At 36.0% G+C, this 16,419-nt stretch overlaps 1 protein-coding gene and 1 pseudogene across 9 annotated transcripts in view; both read left to right on the forward strand.

Annotated features, from left to right (window-relative positions):
- Nucleotides 1–16,419, forward strand: part of DMD (dystrophin) — a 2,565,910-nt gene that overhangs the window by 1,193,428 nt on the left and 1,356,063 nt on the right. For all 9 annotated transcript variants that reach the window (XM_043895268.1, XM_043895262.1, XM_043895270.1 and 6 more), the window contains 3 exons: nucleotides 2,618–2,800; nucleotides 10,794–10,928; nucleotides 12,536–12,685. In XM_043895268.1, the coding sequence (XP_043751203.1) occupies nucleotides 2,618–2,800; nucleotides 10,794–10,928; nucleotides 12,536–12,685 (468 nt within the window). The remainder of the gene's footprint in view (nucleotides 1–2,617; nucleotides 2,801–10,793; nucleotides 10,929–12,535; nucleotides 12,686–16,419) is intronic.
- On the forward strand, nucleotides 5,177–5,293 carry LOC122690921 (annotated as a pseudogene).

The raw sequence follows: 16,419 nt of genomic DNA on the forward strand, positions 1-16,419 counted from the left end.
TCTACTGAAGCCTGTGTGCCTAGAACCTGTTCTCCACCACAGGAGAAGCCATCACAATGAAAAGCCATGTGCTGCAACTAGAGAAAGCCTACGTGCAGCAGTGAAGACCCACCACAGCCAAAAATAAGTAAATAAATCTTTAAAAAAAATTATATGGAACAAAAGCTACCACTTGTGAGGAGGATTATGCCTAAACTATACCATTTAGTTTTCTGTCTTTAGAATGTAGAAATTATCAAACTCAAATCCAAATCCTACAACATATTTGAATACCCTCTTAATCATATAACCCATGGTTGTCCATGGTGTGTATTCTCCCTCATTACTAAAAGAAATAAACTCAGCTTGTTCAACTGTGGGAGTGTTGCTGTGGGTTACTATGAAGACTAACCTTGAGATGAGCTTTCAAGCCTAAGTACAATGGAGAAATTGCTCATGGTCTCCTTTTCTCATATCTTTCTTCTCTGAACCTTTTGAAATTATAAAACTGATTTTTAAAAAAGAAGAAGTTTTGAATGTCTAAGTAGCAAGGGGAAATATTTCTCATTATGCTTTTTTAATAGTTGCATGGGTTGTTCATAACTTGTATGAAATGCAATTTCATTCACTGGATGCACTGGATCATGTTTCTCCTCCTCATGGAGGATTTGAGATGGGCTTAAGACAAGCTGTGTGAAAGATGACATGCAACTCCCAGGAGGATTTACTTTAAACTCACTGAACCTCAGTTCTTGGATGTATAACATAAAGAAAACAAAACTCATTTCACACGATTTTGTTAAAGCTCCAGTGAGTTCACACATATAACATGTCATGGCACACAGCAGCACACACCAAGTGATTAATATTTATCAAAGTCTTTTTAATGCTAAAATTGCAATAGCCAAAATATGATTTGTGTCGAACAAATTCCATGCTCAGTGTCAAAAAACAGATTTATTTTAGAATTTTGAAATAAAATTTCAATTGATTAAAATCAGTGAAGGAAATCATTTAATAGTCAAAAGAGCTTGCATTTGCCATCATATTTTACACATTTTAAGGCAGTATGGGCCTAAATCCAAAGACAAAACAGGATCATGTTGAAAAGTAGAAAGGCATTTTATAGCTGACTTTGTCCATTTACCTGCGAGAACCTGAATTTCTTTACCTGAGTGCTTCTGAGTCCACCGAATCCCACTTTTTCCATCTGAGTCTGGCTTCACATACCAGGAAATTCACATTTCCCCAACAGTGTTCAACCAGTGATGGGAGATTGTGTGTGAATTTCTCAGTGCCCTCACCCTTGAGTGGGATAAACCTGAGCCGTGTGTTTCCTCCACTTCCCAGGTGGCTCAGTGGGAAAGAATCTGCCTACCAATGCAGGAAGATGTGGGTTTGATCTCTAGGTCGGGAAGATCCCTGGAGAAGGAAATGGAAACCCACTCCAGTATTCTTGCCAGGAAAATCGCATGGACAGAGGAGCCCAGCAGGCTATAGTCCATGGGGTCGCAAAGAGTTGGACATGACTGAACAACTGAACACACACAGACACACACACCCACACCCACACACACACGTACACGTGTTTCATAGACCTTCCTAGCAGGATTAAACTTGTCACCAACAGCAGTTGCTGGGTTTAATAAGTATACCCTCCCAATCTCCATTTTTTTCCCATTCCCTACCTCCCTACCACTATTCCCTTCACATCACACATAAATGACTTACGCTTGAAAGCTCATCTCAAGGTTGACCTTCATTGTAACACACAGACCAACAACAACACTCTGTAGTTGTACAAGTTGAGTTGATTACTTTGGCAGTGAGGGAGAGGACACACCATAGGCCACCATGGGCTATATGAGTAAGTGGGTATTCAAACCTATTGTAGGATTTGGATTTATGTTAGATGATTTAAGGGGGGGTTGATTTAAGGGAGAGTTTAAGGGCTTTGCTTTGGATTTCATGTTGTCACCAAGTAGGAGTAACTCTATGATTGGGTATCTTAATGCATTTTTCTCGGAACGAGAGAAGACTAGAGTGATGCTGAACATGTAATTGATAAAGACTCAGAAGTAACTGACTAACCCGGACAGGGAAGTATCTGATCTTTCTCTTTCTTGCTTTCGGTTACTTAACACTTTTCTGTTACAATATGTTCCTAAATATAGCATTAAGAAGACTTATTTCTGTTAATTATCTTTTGATTTAAATAATGATATTTGTACTGATTTCATTATTCATCCATCTGAGTAATTTATAAAAGTGGTTTCAGTTCTGGCCTATGAGGTTTTTTGAACCTAGTTAGCATTGAAATATTTATTTCTTGCTTATTTTGTGTGTATGGATATATGTGTATGTATTCTCCACAAATACACATCTGCATACAGACTACTTTTCAAACTATTCTGATTAAAGATCTGTTATATTCTGAGTATATTTTTCCTGCGAGTTTCCAATTGTAACCAAACTGAAATTTATGGAAGTGATTGGAGTCAGTATTGGATTTATTTTTATTAATCTCATTCTAACAGAGACATTACAAGGAAGAAAGATTATGATATGTAGAAATGCATCTTAGAAGTCAAATCATTGCCTTGCTATTAAGAGAGCATTTTTTTTTTTAATTTTTCAGAGAGCCAAAGAAGAGGCCCAGCAAAAAGAAGCAAAAGTGCAGCTCCTCACTGAATCCGTAAACAGTGTCATAGCTCAAGCTCCACCTTCAGCACAAGAGGCTTTAAGAAAGGAACTGGACACTCTGACCACCAACTACCAGTGGCTCTGCACCAGGCTGAATGGAAAGTGCAAGACGTTAGAAGTCAGTCACTTTTCTTGATCTTTATCAGTTACTACATGTTAACTTATGGTTGTCTGTGAAGCATAATGATTAAGAACATGAACTCTGTTTTAAGGGCTACTTAGGCTCAAATTCCTCAGTCAGGCTAACTTACAAGTTAGCTACTGGGGGCCATTTGCTTAACGTTTATAAATGTCGCTATAACGTTTATAAACGTTTATAACGTTATAAATTCCTCAGTCAGGCTAACTTACAAGTTACCTACTAGGGGCCATTTGCTTAATGTTTCCATTCCAGGCTGAATGGAAAATGCAAGACGTTAGAAGTCAGTCACTTTTCTTGATCTTTATCAATTACTACATGTTAACTTATGGTTGTATGTGAAGCATAGTGATTAAGAACATGAACTCTGGTTTAAGGACTACTTAGGCTCAAATTCCTCAGTCAGGCTAACTTAGAAGTTAGCTACTGGGGGCCATTTGTTTAACGTTTATAAACGTTTATAAACCATTTGCTTAACGTTTACAACGTTTATAAACCATAACGTTTATAAACGTTTATAAAGTTATAAACTTCCTATCTGTAAAAAGGGCTTAAAAATCAAAGGATGTTGAGAAAATTAAATGAACTGTTATTCTGTTTAAAGTACAGAGGGAGGCTGAAGAGGGAAAGGATATATACATGTGTGTGTGTGTGTATGTTTGTATAACTATGACTGATTTGCATTGCTGGATGGTAGAAACCAACAGAACATTGTAAAGCAATTATCCTCCAGTTAAAAGGAAAAAAAGTATTTAGCCTAGCACTCAATAAATGTGAGCCGCTCCCTGTCTAGATCTTTTTATTATGATAATTAATAGGTCACAAAATCCCATGAATAAGTTTTCTCAAGATTTATATTGGGTTGGCTAAGAAGTACATTTGGGTTTTTCTATAAGCTGCAATGGATATACCCAAATGAACTTTTTAGGCAACCCAATAGAAACTGGTGTCTCAGTTGATTACCATGTAACTGTATCAGAAACAAGTTATGATTCTCCCTGTGAAAGTATTGTTTACTAACAATGGGTATATTGCCAAGGAGCACAAAACTTAACCTGCTATCAAATGCTGATGCTACCAGATACAGCAGACTAGTTAGGCTTTAAGTGCTTCCCTGGTAGTTCAGTCAGTAAAGAATCTGCCTGCAGTGCAAGAGACCTGGGTTCGATCCCTGTGTTGGGAAGATCCCCTGGAGAAGGAAATGGCAACCCACTCCAGTATTCTTGCCTGGAGAATCCCATGGACAGAGGAGCCTAGCAGGTTTCAGTCCATGGGTGGCAAGAGTCAGACATGACTGAGCGACTAAACCACCACCACCAAAGCTATATAAGTATCTCATCAGGGAGATTTTCTGGGGAGAAAGTTTATCTTCTTATAATTGTCTTTATTGATTGCTGTACCCTACAGAGTTCTTTACAAGACATTGTCTACCTAGCATTTTTTGGACATTTTACATAATATCTATTATCATAAGCCCTGCTTTATCTTTTCCACATGCCTTAGTCCTTAGGTTATGATTCTCTGAATATGTCTGCTAAGTAATTCAAGTGTCTCAATTGATTACCATGTAACTGTATCAAAAACAAGCTATGATTCTCCCTGTGAAAGTATTGTTTACTAATAATGGGTATGGTGCCAAGGAGCACAAAACTTAACCTGCTATCAAATGCTGATGCTACCAGATACAGCATCTAGTTGGGCTTTAAATTAAGCCAACTTCTCCTGCACAAACTGAATCATCTTTGTGCATATTATTGATAAAGAATCCAGGTATACCATTGTTGCTGAAAAACATGATTGTTTATGGAACTTTTTTATATTTAGAGACAGATACAAGTCATGGGCTTCCCAGGTGGCTCAGTGGTAAAGAATCTGCCTGCCAATGTCGGTGACAGGAGTTTGATCCCTGGGTCAGGAAGATCCCCTAGAGAAGGAAATGGCAACCCACTCCAGTATTCTTGCCTCAGAAATCCCATGGTCAGAGGAGCCTTGCGGGCTAGAGTCCATGGGGTCACAAAAGAGTTGGACACGACGTAACAACCAAACAACAGCAATAAGTCATACCTGTAGAGTTGTTCAGTTGCTAGGTCTTGTCTGACTCTTTATGACCCCATGCACTGCAAATGCACATGCAAGTGCAAAAAGCACCCCAGGCTTCCCTGTCCTTCACCATCTCCCGGAGCAAACTTATGTCCATTGAGTCAGTGATGCCATCCAACCATCTCATCCTCTGTCGTCCTTTTCCCCTCCTGTCTTCAGTACTTCCCAGCATCAGGGTCTTTTCCACTGAGTCAGCTCTTTGCATTAGGTGACCAAAGTACTAGAGCTTCAACATCAGTCCTTCCAATGAATATTCAGGGTATACTTTCAGGGATCATTTCTATAGTTCATTACTAGAGAAGTTTCTCTGAATGTGTAGAGCACCAGTGGAGCAGACCTTTAAAAATATTAAAATAATATCTTTTGCTCTGTACTCAAGATTACCAATATTACAACTCCCAGGTTTCTCCATTATCAGTTCTACTTCCGTCTTTATTTATCAGTCCCTGTTCTTTTTTTATCCAATTTACTCCTCACACACTTGACTAGTGCCTCAGTAGTTCCCAGGAACTATTATAGCTGCTGAGGATATAAAGGGGAATCTCTTTGATTCATGCCATGTCAATGCTACAGAAAATAAAGAACGGAGGGGAAGAGATGGCACTGATAGTTTCCAGGAAATCAGAACTGATTCACTATTTGGTTATATGAGAGAAGGACTTTTTATATCTAGGAAGTTGCTTTCTGCTAGTAGTCAAATAAAACATTTTAATATTATTTTCTTAAGTTCTTAGTTTCCTTACATCTTCATTGTTCTTTGCTTTGTATTATTCAAGTTGTTCACTTAAAAATACACTACTCCTCCAGGAATCTGTTTTGGGGTATATTTTCCAAAGAAATATTTTATTTTTGTATTAAGAACAACATTTTTAATCTTTTTTTAATGAATTATCCTCTAATTTCTCATCTGTCATGACACTTCTAAAGTTTCCTCTTTGTATTAAAGTTATCAAATTATTTAGCCTATCTTTATTCCTTCTACAGTAGTTTGGAATACATATACTATTGATTTTATTTTAATGGGACCCTTCATTATTATCTTGAATACCTTGATCATAGTATCCACCAATAATAAATATTTCTGTGCACCTCTCTAACAATGATATAGCAGAACCACTAGAATCATTTAACTCTGAATTTACTTCCCATCTTCCATATTATTGTTGTACCTCATTTATTATTCCCCTAAATTATCAGTGTCATTGCCACTGTGTTGTTGAAATTATTATTTATTTAAATTTGCCACCACTATTTTACCAATTTCTGTGATACTTTTTCCTTTTTCGTATATTTCTTTTGCTTCTGCTCTTTCATTGAGTGTGACTAGCAAGTGCTCTCAGATTTTATATAACTAAAAATACCTTTTTGCCCCCTAAGTGTTGAGAAATAGTCTAGCTGAGCATATAATTATGCTTGGGGAGTTATTTTTTACAACAGCGAAAAATGGTATTCTATTTTCTTCTGAAATCTCTTGCTGTCAAGAAATCTGCTGCCAAATCATTATTTCTTTTCAGCTTTCTTTGGTATGTTTTAATTTTCTCTTTGTCTTTGATGCTTTGCAGTTTTAGTCTATTTTTCTATGTATAATTTGCCTTCATTTATACTTTGTCACCCGGCATATTAATAAGAACAGAAAAAATATTTCTCTTTTTGGTGGTTTCCAAAAGTTTTAGAGAGAGATTTTCTTTCTCCCAGCCTCTCCATTCCTTCCCAGGAGAACCTTTATTAGATCTATGAAGAATCTCCCCACCCTGTATTCTGATTCTTGATCTCTCTTTAATATTTTCTGTATTTCTATTATTATTTATTGGGTTCTGGGTAATTTTCTAAAATTTGTCTTCCAGTTCTCAAATTCTCTCTTCAACTGCCTAGGGCATAACTTAATCTTTGATATATAAGTATATTCATCTCTATCTGTATACACATCTATCTCTGTGTGTGTGTGTGTGTGTGTGTATTTTTTTCCAAGGACCATATTTTCCATTTCTCAAGGTTTTACTTACTCATTTTGCAAATCTGTCTCTTCTTTTCTACCATCTTCAGCTTTTTTGTAATTATCTGTTTTTTCCTTGAAATGATTTAAATATATTTGGTTGAGAAATCTCAACTTAATGAGTAATAAGCATGAAACAGTTTTGCTTGTCCAATAACTAAAACCAACCAGGTTAAACTCCATTTAAGCCTATAATTGGCTTTTTAAACAGCATTTCATTCTGATACCATCTGTTTTCATTTACTTTTACTTATTAAAATTTAGTCTGATAAATTTTGATCTCATACTTTACTAAAATCTTCCACCAATTTAATCTTGTGGATTCAGTAATTTATACACAGGTGGCAGTGAGAAAAAAAAAATGAGCTTACAGTTCCTTTATCTCAATTTCTGGATAATAATCTTCTAATTTTGGTATATGGGAGGATAAGGAAGGAAAAATGCACCCTTTATCTGATGTTCTTTTCTTGGCTGGGTGCAATTGCTATTAACATTTTGTTAACACCCACACACATCTGTGATGATGTGTCTGTTTTCACCAGACTCTGTAGGGTATCACTACTGACTGGCTTGTTCTCTATAGTCGTGTTCTGATGGAGAGCCCAGTTGGCCTTATGCATATGAACTGTGAACCTGAAAAAATATTTCTTGAGCATACATGATAACCTTGGAGACTTCAACAGGAATTTCAGGTTGACTCTTGCCAGTAGCATTATAACACAGTGAAAATTAAACCCTTTTTACTCAGGCTTTGTGATATCCTGGAGTCTTACCCACCACCTCCCAAACCAGCCTGTGGGCACTGGCAGGTCCCATATTGCATAATGCTTAGGAATGAGGAACGTGAAAGAGTTGTCTTTGATTCCTTTTCGTCCATACCAGCAGTTCAGTAGGGCATACATGTCAGCCATTCCCTTCTGAATATTCACGTGCACTTTTATATCTTGTAAAGGAAAGGGACCAGATGAGTTTCATCTAAACATCCTCATAAAAAGGCAAGAAAGAATTGCCTAACTTTTCAAATTCATCTCTTTTTTTGTTCCCCCAGTTCCTTCCCATTAGTCCTCTCTCTCTCTAATGAGAGCTTGTAGAAACATCTAGCAAAAGTTTTGTGAACATGGAATGTTAAGTATAAATTCTGGTTGTTAGTCTCAAGAAAAGTAGATTCTACTGGCAAATTTTATCACCAAGCTAAACTTATTAAATATAAAATTCATTGAATGAATCTATTATCTTATCACAATGGATGGATTCTACTATTTGTTACAACTATTAACTCCCTCTAAAATAGTGAGTTTTATCATGTGATTTGTAATTTTGTGTTTGTGAGCTCATCTATAGTAGGAATTGTAGTTTACTGGAACTCCCTTCTGTGCTAGGCTATTGGAGAATCCTTAAGAGTCTTCTGTTTGTCTCTACCACAGTCTGAGAGATGTTATGTTCTATCCTCATGCGTGATATAAACTTAGGTTTCACTTTCTTACGTGTGAATACTTATTTTCCAATCAAAATCCAAAGGATTCTCAGCTTTCTTGCTAATTTCTTACACTCCAATGTATGGGGAATTTTTAGTTCTTGTTTCCAGGATAGGTGACACCCAGCTTTATGCTTTTTATCTCCCTGGAATGCATGACAGCAGTACCGCTTTTCCCATAGCAAATTTGTTTTGAATACCCCAGTTCTTATGTTCTGATATGGCGGTATTTTTGTTAATCTTAGTTTCCCAATTTTTACTGTTTATACTACCTAGGGACTTTTCATATTTCTTTTATAAATCAGCTATGAATTTGAAATACATTTTAAATACTGTTTCTAGAGGAGCTTGGTGGGCTACAGTCCATGGGCTCCCAGAGTCGGACACAAGGGAAGCAAGTTAGCACACATGCATGATTTTAATATGACCAAAGCAGGTTGTGGGAAGGGATTACCAAATCAGCTCCATTTACCATTTTTTCCCCGATTATTTTTATTAGTTGGAGGCTAATTACTTTACAATATTGTAGTGGTTTTTGCCGTACATTGACATGAATCAGCATTTACCATTTTTAATGGAAGTCTCTTTTTCCTCTTGTACTTTCTTCAAAGCCACTTTGAATTTGGTGATTTCAAAGTAATGTTAAGTTCCAAACTGTTAAGCTTAACAATTATTCTAAGTGGCTTTTAGCTCCAATTCAGGCTGCAAGACTATATTTTATTTTGCAGAGGTGACCTGTAAAGTCAGTACATTCAGCTTCTCCAGCTGTGTCCTTCAGATGCATTCAGGATACAAGAGGCCATCTATCCTGATGGTTAAATCAGCAAGGTAGTTCATTACCTCAATCTGCAACAAAGTTAATAAGACGTATTCCCAATCGCATCTCCTTATCTTCAAAGCTCTAAAGTACACTTGGGTATTTAAGGGGATATTTATATTTTCCCACTGGGATATTTGCCCAGAAGGAAGACAGCCTGTAGTCCAGCAGGAGCTGGAAATGACCCAGATTTAAGATTTCTATCACTTTTTAAAGCAAAATACTTAATTTCACTTTCTGTGATAAAGTGTACATGAATTACCAGGCAAGAGTTAGTAGGCTGACAGAACAGGTTAGACTGATCCTTTTCATCAGTTACAGAGAGACAGTGTTCATCATTTGCAAGAGCTGTGAGAAAAAGTGAAAATATGGGAAATCTGATAGAATTTTTAGTTTCTCTTAAGATAAAATGTCCTTCCAACGCTTTATTTTTGGGGATGGCAAAGGGGTAGCAGGGCAGGTGGTCGTGATTGCAGTGGTAGATTTATACATTTGCCCAGTATTTACAATATCAAGGCTAATGGAAAATAACTGTTAAAATATTCTTTTTCTCTAGTGCATCTTCCTACTTTTTACCAGCAGACATAACCTTAATCCAGAAAATGGTCTTTATTATTTATCTGCTTAAAACAGGTTTTATCACACACATGTGGATGCCTCAACAATATACTACTCAAATTTGCTTGTTTTGAGGGTTATAGAAAGTGGTAACCTATAATATATTGTTTACTAGGACTTACTCGTTTTGCCCAACATTTTTGTGTCTGGGCCTCATCCATAAGGTTCTCCTTGAAGTTTTCATTTTCACTTCTATATTCTCTGTGTAAGTATGATACGGTATATGTATACATTCTTTTGTTACTGGACATTAAGGCTCTTTTCCTTATTTTTAAATTTTGGTTATTACAAAAAGTACTGAAGTGGGTGTTCTTGTAATTGTCTTTGTTCTTCATGCAAACCAGTTTTTCTGAAGATCTGTATCAAAAAGTGGAGTTGTTGAATTGCTAAGTATGTGAATATTTACCTTACTGGGAATGAAAAATTGTTTTCCAAAATGGCCATTCTACTATACACACCCACCAGCAATAAATCCAAATTTGTGTTTGCATTTTTATTTAGACTATATCTTCTTAGTACTATGGAAGAAATTATAACATATAATGTTAAAAAAGACAATATAGTTAAATCCGTACTTTTAACTATCTAGGTGTTTATATGTGATAAAGTTTAGAGGTCATAGAAAAGTGGTAGTAGCTGATGTGTTGTGATGTTAGGTTTCTATGTGCAATTTTATGCATACTCCTATTTTTGTATTTCCCAGGCTGTAATGTTGATTATTTTTTATTTAAAAAAGTAAATCACTGAATCTTGAATTTATTCATGTAATAAAATTTTTCCTTAATGATTTGTAACTATAAATGTATTAGATGCTCAAAATGACTAGCTGCATTTTCAGTGATCTATTGCAAAGGAGAGATGAAAGGTGTAAAATGTGTTATTTTTAGAAGTTTTAAAAATGGAAATACCAGAGTCGCACATTCACTTTGCTATCAAAATATTTCATCCATGATATTCATTTCTTTCACAGGAAGTTTGGGCATGTTGGCATGAGTTATTGTCATACTTGGAAAAGGCAAATAAGTGGCTAAATGAAGTAGAATTGAAACTTAAGACTACTGAAAATATTCCTGGTGGAGCTGAGGAAATCTCCGAGGTGCTCAATGTAAGTAGTGAATTAATATAATTATGATAATTGATATGTCTCATTGAAAGATGTCAGGAACCAAATAGGAAATGAACTCAAAGAAAACCACACAAAGATTAGAGGTGCTATGCCTTCCCCAGCCCTAGCACTTGGGATGACACTTTTGATTCCATTATGAAACATCCAGTCTAAAGGCTTTAAAGAGAATTTAAATGACCTCTTACAAAGGACATTTGCCTTTTGCTATATCACTAAGTTCTATGTTGACATTTTGTTTTACCTACTTAAATCTACTACAGACCTGCAGATACAGTTTGAGCACAAGTTTGCTCCATTGGAATAGAGCTAAACAGGATGATAATGTAAAACATTATTTCCAGTTTAACAGCTACCATCACTGAATTGGAGCATATTTTTACATTATTTAAAAATCATAAATTTATTACTGCCAGGATGTTTCAAGGTATGAAATAGGCATGCTTTGTTATTGGAAATATATCTTTATAATGTTCATACCTTTTAGTTACCTATAGAATTTTAGTACATTTTCAGATTTTCCTTTGGAGATCTTTAAGAAGTAAAATTTAAAGGAGTTTGCATGTATAAACTTTGACTTATGGGAATTTCTGACAGTCATTCATGTCCTATCCATTTTATTGAGCTTTTGGATAATTCTTTATATATAATGAATATGTAGTTTTAGTCTATTAATACATACTATGTATAGAGCCATTTGTAGTTCAGCCCCTTTGTAAACCCACTAAAACAAGGTACATAAATAAATCACAATGTTAAGAAAATGTAAAATATTTTTGACTGAATAGAATTGGGATCCTAGGACATTGCAGCATAAACCTGGGCATGATTATATGCAACTTCATTTTCTCAAGAGAACTGTAAAACTTTGAGGTATCAAAGAACAATGAGACAGGCCCAGGTCTCAAACAGACTATAAACAGACTTTGTCCCTGTCTTATTCAGAGGTGTTCAATGACCAAGCATTCATTGTGAAGCATCTTCCAAAAAAGATGAGACAAAATGGCAAACTTATACATTAGTAAAAGAATCACGGCCAGAACAAAGGATGTGATCATGCACTTATCATACTAAATCAACAGATAGAAGCACCTCATCCTTGTTCTTATTGCCTCCCAGTCCAAAGATGGCTGTGTTACCTCTAAGCCATGTATGTGAAAGCGTGTGAAGGGCAAAGGGATTTCTTCAAAAGATACTGTGACTTTTTTTAATGTGGGAAGGGAAACTCTGCTCTTGAATGTCTACATTGTCAGAATCATGTCACTTGGCCATCACTAGCTATGAGAGAAGTTGGGAAATTGAGTGTCTTATCCCCCAGGTTTTAGAGTAGAGTTTCAGAGAAGAAGGTGGCCATGAATCACTTCTTATGTACCCCATTCCATAGTTCTGCCACAAGCCCGAGAAAATTCACATGGAGCAGAATCATTGTTTTAAAGTAACAATGATCTTTCAGGTTTGTTATCACAGTTGAATATTGGTTTAGGTTGCTTATAACTTAATTATATGTAAATCAGAAGATACTGAGCATTTTGGATTAATTCAGTGGATTTAGAAAAAGAGATGTAGTAATTATTGCAAATTTATTTCAGTCACTTGAAAATTTGATGCAACATTCAGAGGATAACCCGAATCAGATCCGCATATTGGCACAGACCCTAACAGATGGCGGAGTCATGGATGAACTGATCAATGAAGAACTCGAGACATTTAATTCTCGTTGGAGAGAACTACATGAAGAGGTATGGTGGGCGAAGTGAAAAATATCTCTTTAAATTAATTTGCATAAATGTCTAGCAAATACCTTTATGCCTCTTAGGCAAAATGAGGAATACTTGATTTATTTATTTTTTGGGGGGAATACTTTAAATATTAGTTCAGCTTCCAGGTTGTAGAAACTTTTAAATGCTAGACATGGCTGAAATAGTTACATGTCTGTTATATCATCTTATCTTACAAAACCTTTATAAACTATGGATTTTAATAGGAATCCTGAAAAAGACCAAGTAAAGTAACATGCTCAGATCTTCAAATGAGTGAATAGTTAATCTAGTGTTCAAAATCAGATCTTATCTGACCACAGTTCTTTTCCCCTCTGCAAGATTAACCAATATGTGTAGGCATCATAACCCATCTCTTTCTCTCTCGCTTTTCAAACATGTGCACACGTTTGTTATGTCCATATGTAATCTGTTAATAATACAGGTGATTTTATTAGTGCCCAAGATACTGGATATTGTTTATTCTTCCCAAATAATATGAGTTTTTATTTATATATGACAGAGGAATTTTCATATTTAAAATTAATGCACATGGTATGAGTTTTTCCAAATCAAAATTGAAAAAATAATAACATATTTCTCTGAATCAAACAATGTTTTGCATACACTCTCCTAAACCAGGAATGGATTATTTATCAAGAAGGAAAAAAACACCTCATAATGAGGTATAGTTCCATATCCAATTGCTAAGTGCATTTAGAATGTGTGTGACACTGTTTGATGGTTTGATAATAAGAGAAATTTCCTCTGTTTCACTACTTATAGACACACTGATTAATTAAGCAAAAGTGTATTGATTGTTTAGTGTGTTCTAAGATATAAAAACAAAAGAATATCCTTATAGGATGCAAAATGTTGCATTAAAAGTGATTACAGGGGATTAGAGGACATAGAAAAGGACACAGATATGTGTGGGTCAGCATTGGAAGGCATTTGGGGTAGCTTTCCTAGAAAAAGGTTGGTTGTAAACTACATTTTTTTTTTAATTAGAGTAGGAGACAGCCAAATAGGCAGTTGTAGGAGGGCGATGACAGACAGGTGGCCACCAGCACATACAGAAAATCGGAAATATTTGGTTGTTCTAGAACACACAATGCAAATGGGGTTGTGGCTGAAGGTGAGCCTGAACAAGAAGGCATCAGTGAAACTGCTCAGGGAGATCTATGCTTCACAAAAAGTCTGGTCTACAGCCATGCACTTAACCATGCACCGAGGGAACCGCTGAAGGGTTTAATATACGAGAGGGAAGGAGAAGAGAGGTGCCATCCTCATATTATGTTACGTCGAGAGTGAAGTGGAGGTTAAGAGATGGGGAGACCATAGGCAGAGAGAGAGATCAAGTAAGAAGTTATATTTTAGCTCAGTTGAAGGCAAGGCCACCGATGGTGACAAGTAGAAAGAAAATGCAAAATCCAGGAGAATAGCTCGGTTTCTTCTGACTTAGGTGATGGAGTATATGGTGTTTTTCAGAAACAACTTTGAGGAAGTAAGGAAAAAAACTAGTTTGAAGGTGAAAGATCATATGTCATTTTTTTTGCCCCCATTGAGCCAAGTATGCACGCTTCAGTTTGATAGTAACAAGAGGCAACCCCTGAGTTGAGACCTTAGGTGCTGGTAGTTTATTTGGGAGGTGATACCAAGAAAGGCAAGTGAGCACATGGGGAGAGTGGAGAATGAAAGTTTGGAAGGCTGATGTAGGATGCTTTTATGAGTGAGTTTCCACTGTGAGTTACTGGGTCAGTCCCACTGGGAGCATTAAAGAAATCAGGTAGCACACCAGTGTCTCAGAGCACACAGAATTGCCCCACTGGGCTAATGGAAACTGGAGCACTTATTCAACCATTTTCCTCCCTTTGTGTTGGAGGGTTGCCCTTGGGTGCATAAAATCCCAGTACTCCTCGGCTGCCTAGAGCCATAAAATTGAGAAATGCAGGAGTTTAAGGTGGGAATCTAGCAGTGTGTGCACGTACTGGTCACCAGATCTTCAGGTGAACTCAGAGATCTGAGGTTAGCGTGTTATGTGGCAGAAGAGCAAAAAAAATCTGTTGCAGTACTTATGGAGTACCCAGGTGGGGATTTTCCCTAATCCTGTAAAAGAGATTCACAGTACTGAAGTTAAAGAGAGTGATTCAAAGAAGTTACAAAGATGGGGAATTTTTCAGGCTACATACTGAAAAAACTATAGAGTTCAGGAGATCACCCCAGATAAGCCAAGATTTTTAAAAAATGCATAGGATTTTGGAGTTAAATTCCACATCAAATTTTTAGCCAAGGAAACAGTGTTTACAAAGAAAAAAGAAGCAATGATCAAAGAGTTAAGAGGAGACACAAGTTAAAACCGGGTGTCTCATGTGTTTGTCAGCCATTTGTATGTCTTCTTTGGAGAAATGTCGATTTAGGTCTTCCCCCCATTTTTTGATTGGATAGTTTGTTTTCTGGTATTGAGCTTCATGAGATGTCTATATGTTTTAGAGATTTATCTTTTGTCATTTGTTTGATTTTCAAATGTTTTCTTCCATTCTGAGGGTTGTCTTTTTGCCTTGTTTATGGTTTCCCTTGATGTGCCATAGCTTTTAAGTTTAATTAGGTTTCATTTGTTAATACTTGTTTTATTTTCATTACTCTAGGAATAGCTCAAAAAGATTCTGCCGCAATTTATGTGAAAGTGTTTACCTATGTTTTCCTTTAAGCATTTTATAGTGTCTGGCCTTACATTCAGGTCTTTAATCCATTTTGAGTTAATTTTTATGTATGGTATTAGGGAGTATTCTCTGAATCTTTAAAAGCCGTAATTTTCCTTTTTTTTTTTTTTTGGCTAAAAAAAGGCAGGTTTTTTTTTTCTGTTAATAAACAAAGTGCTCTTTCATTTGAAGATGAGCTGTAGCCCATTTTCTTCCAATTAAAATGCCTATGTCAGAGGTTTGTGGTGCTTTTTTTTATTGCCTACCTAGTGTTTCTTAGAACTGCAATTATGCAGAGCAAAGGTAATATTCAGTTGCCTGTTAAATCCATCAAACAGCCAGAGTTTTTATTGCCTATGAATATTTAAAAGAAATATGCTAGATCCTATTCCTAATTTCAGAGTGTGACTTTGCATTCAAATAAGTCATAAATTATCTCCATTCCTTGAAAAGGCATCTTTCACTCTTCATAATCATATGGCACTACATTTTCTACTCACAGTAATGATTTAAGAAATGGTTAGCAAACCAGGAGACAGTTCCAAAAATGGTACCAAGTAATCCAATTTTTCCCATTTATTACAGGGTAACCAAGCTACAGAAGATGTGTTATCAATATAGTAAAATGATAATAGCAGTAGTAGGATAATTGTTACAAAGACTCAGGCACTTCTTCAGGTGCCTGACATGCATTTTCTCACGTGTTATCTCAATAGCCTATGTTATAAAGTCTTCTACATTCACATTTTATAGAAATGGAAAGGGTATCAAAGACTACAACACTATTATGCTTAGACCCAACTCTCTACTCTTGGAGCCCAGACACATGGCTGGTTGACCATACTACCTTCAATCTCAGTGACCTTTTCCTTATATTAAAAATAAAAGCTGCTTGGTAAGAAGTAATACTGCAAATAACTGGTTTCCTAATTTCTTAGGAAATCTTACAGTATGAGTTTAAAAATATTAGGGATGATTAATTTAAAAATATTTTAGAGTATTAAATATTAAAAG

This window comes from Cervus elaphus, chromosome X, assembly GCF_910594005.1.
Source record: "Cervus elaphus chromosome X, mCerEla1.1, whole genome shotgun sequence".
NCBI lineage: Eukaryota > Metazoa > Chordata > Mammalia > Artiodactyla > Cervidae > Cervus > Cervus elaphus.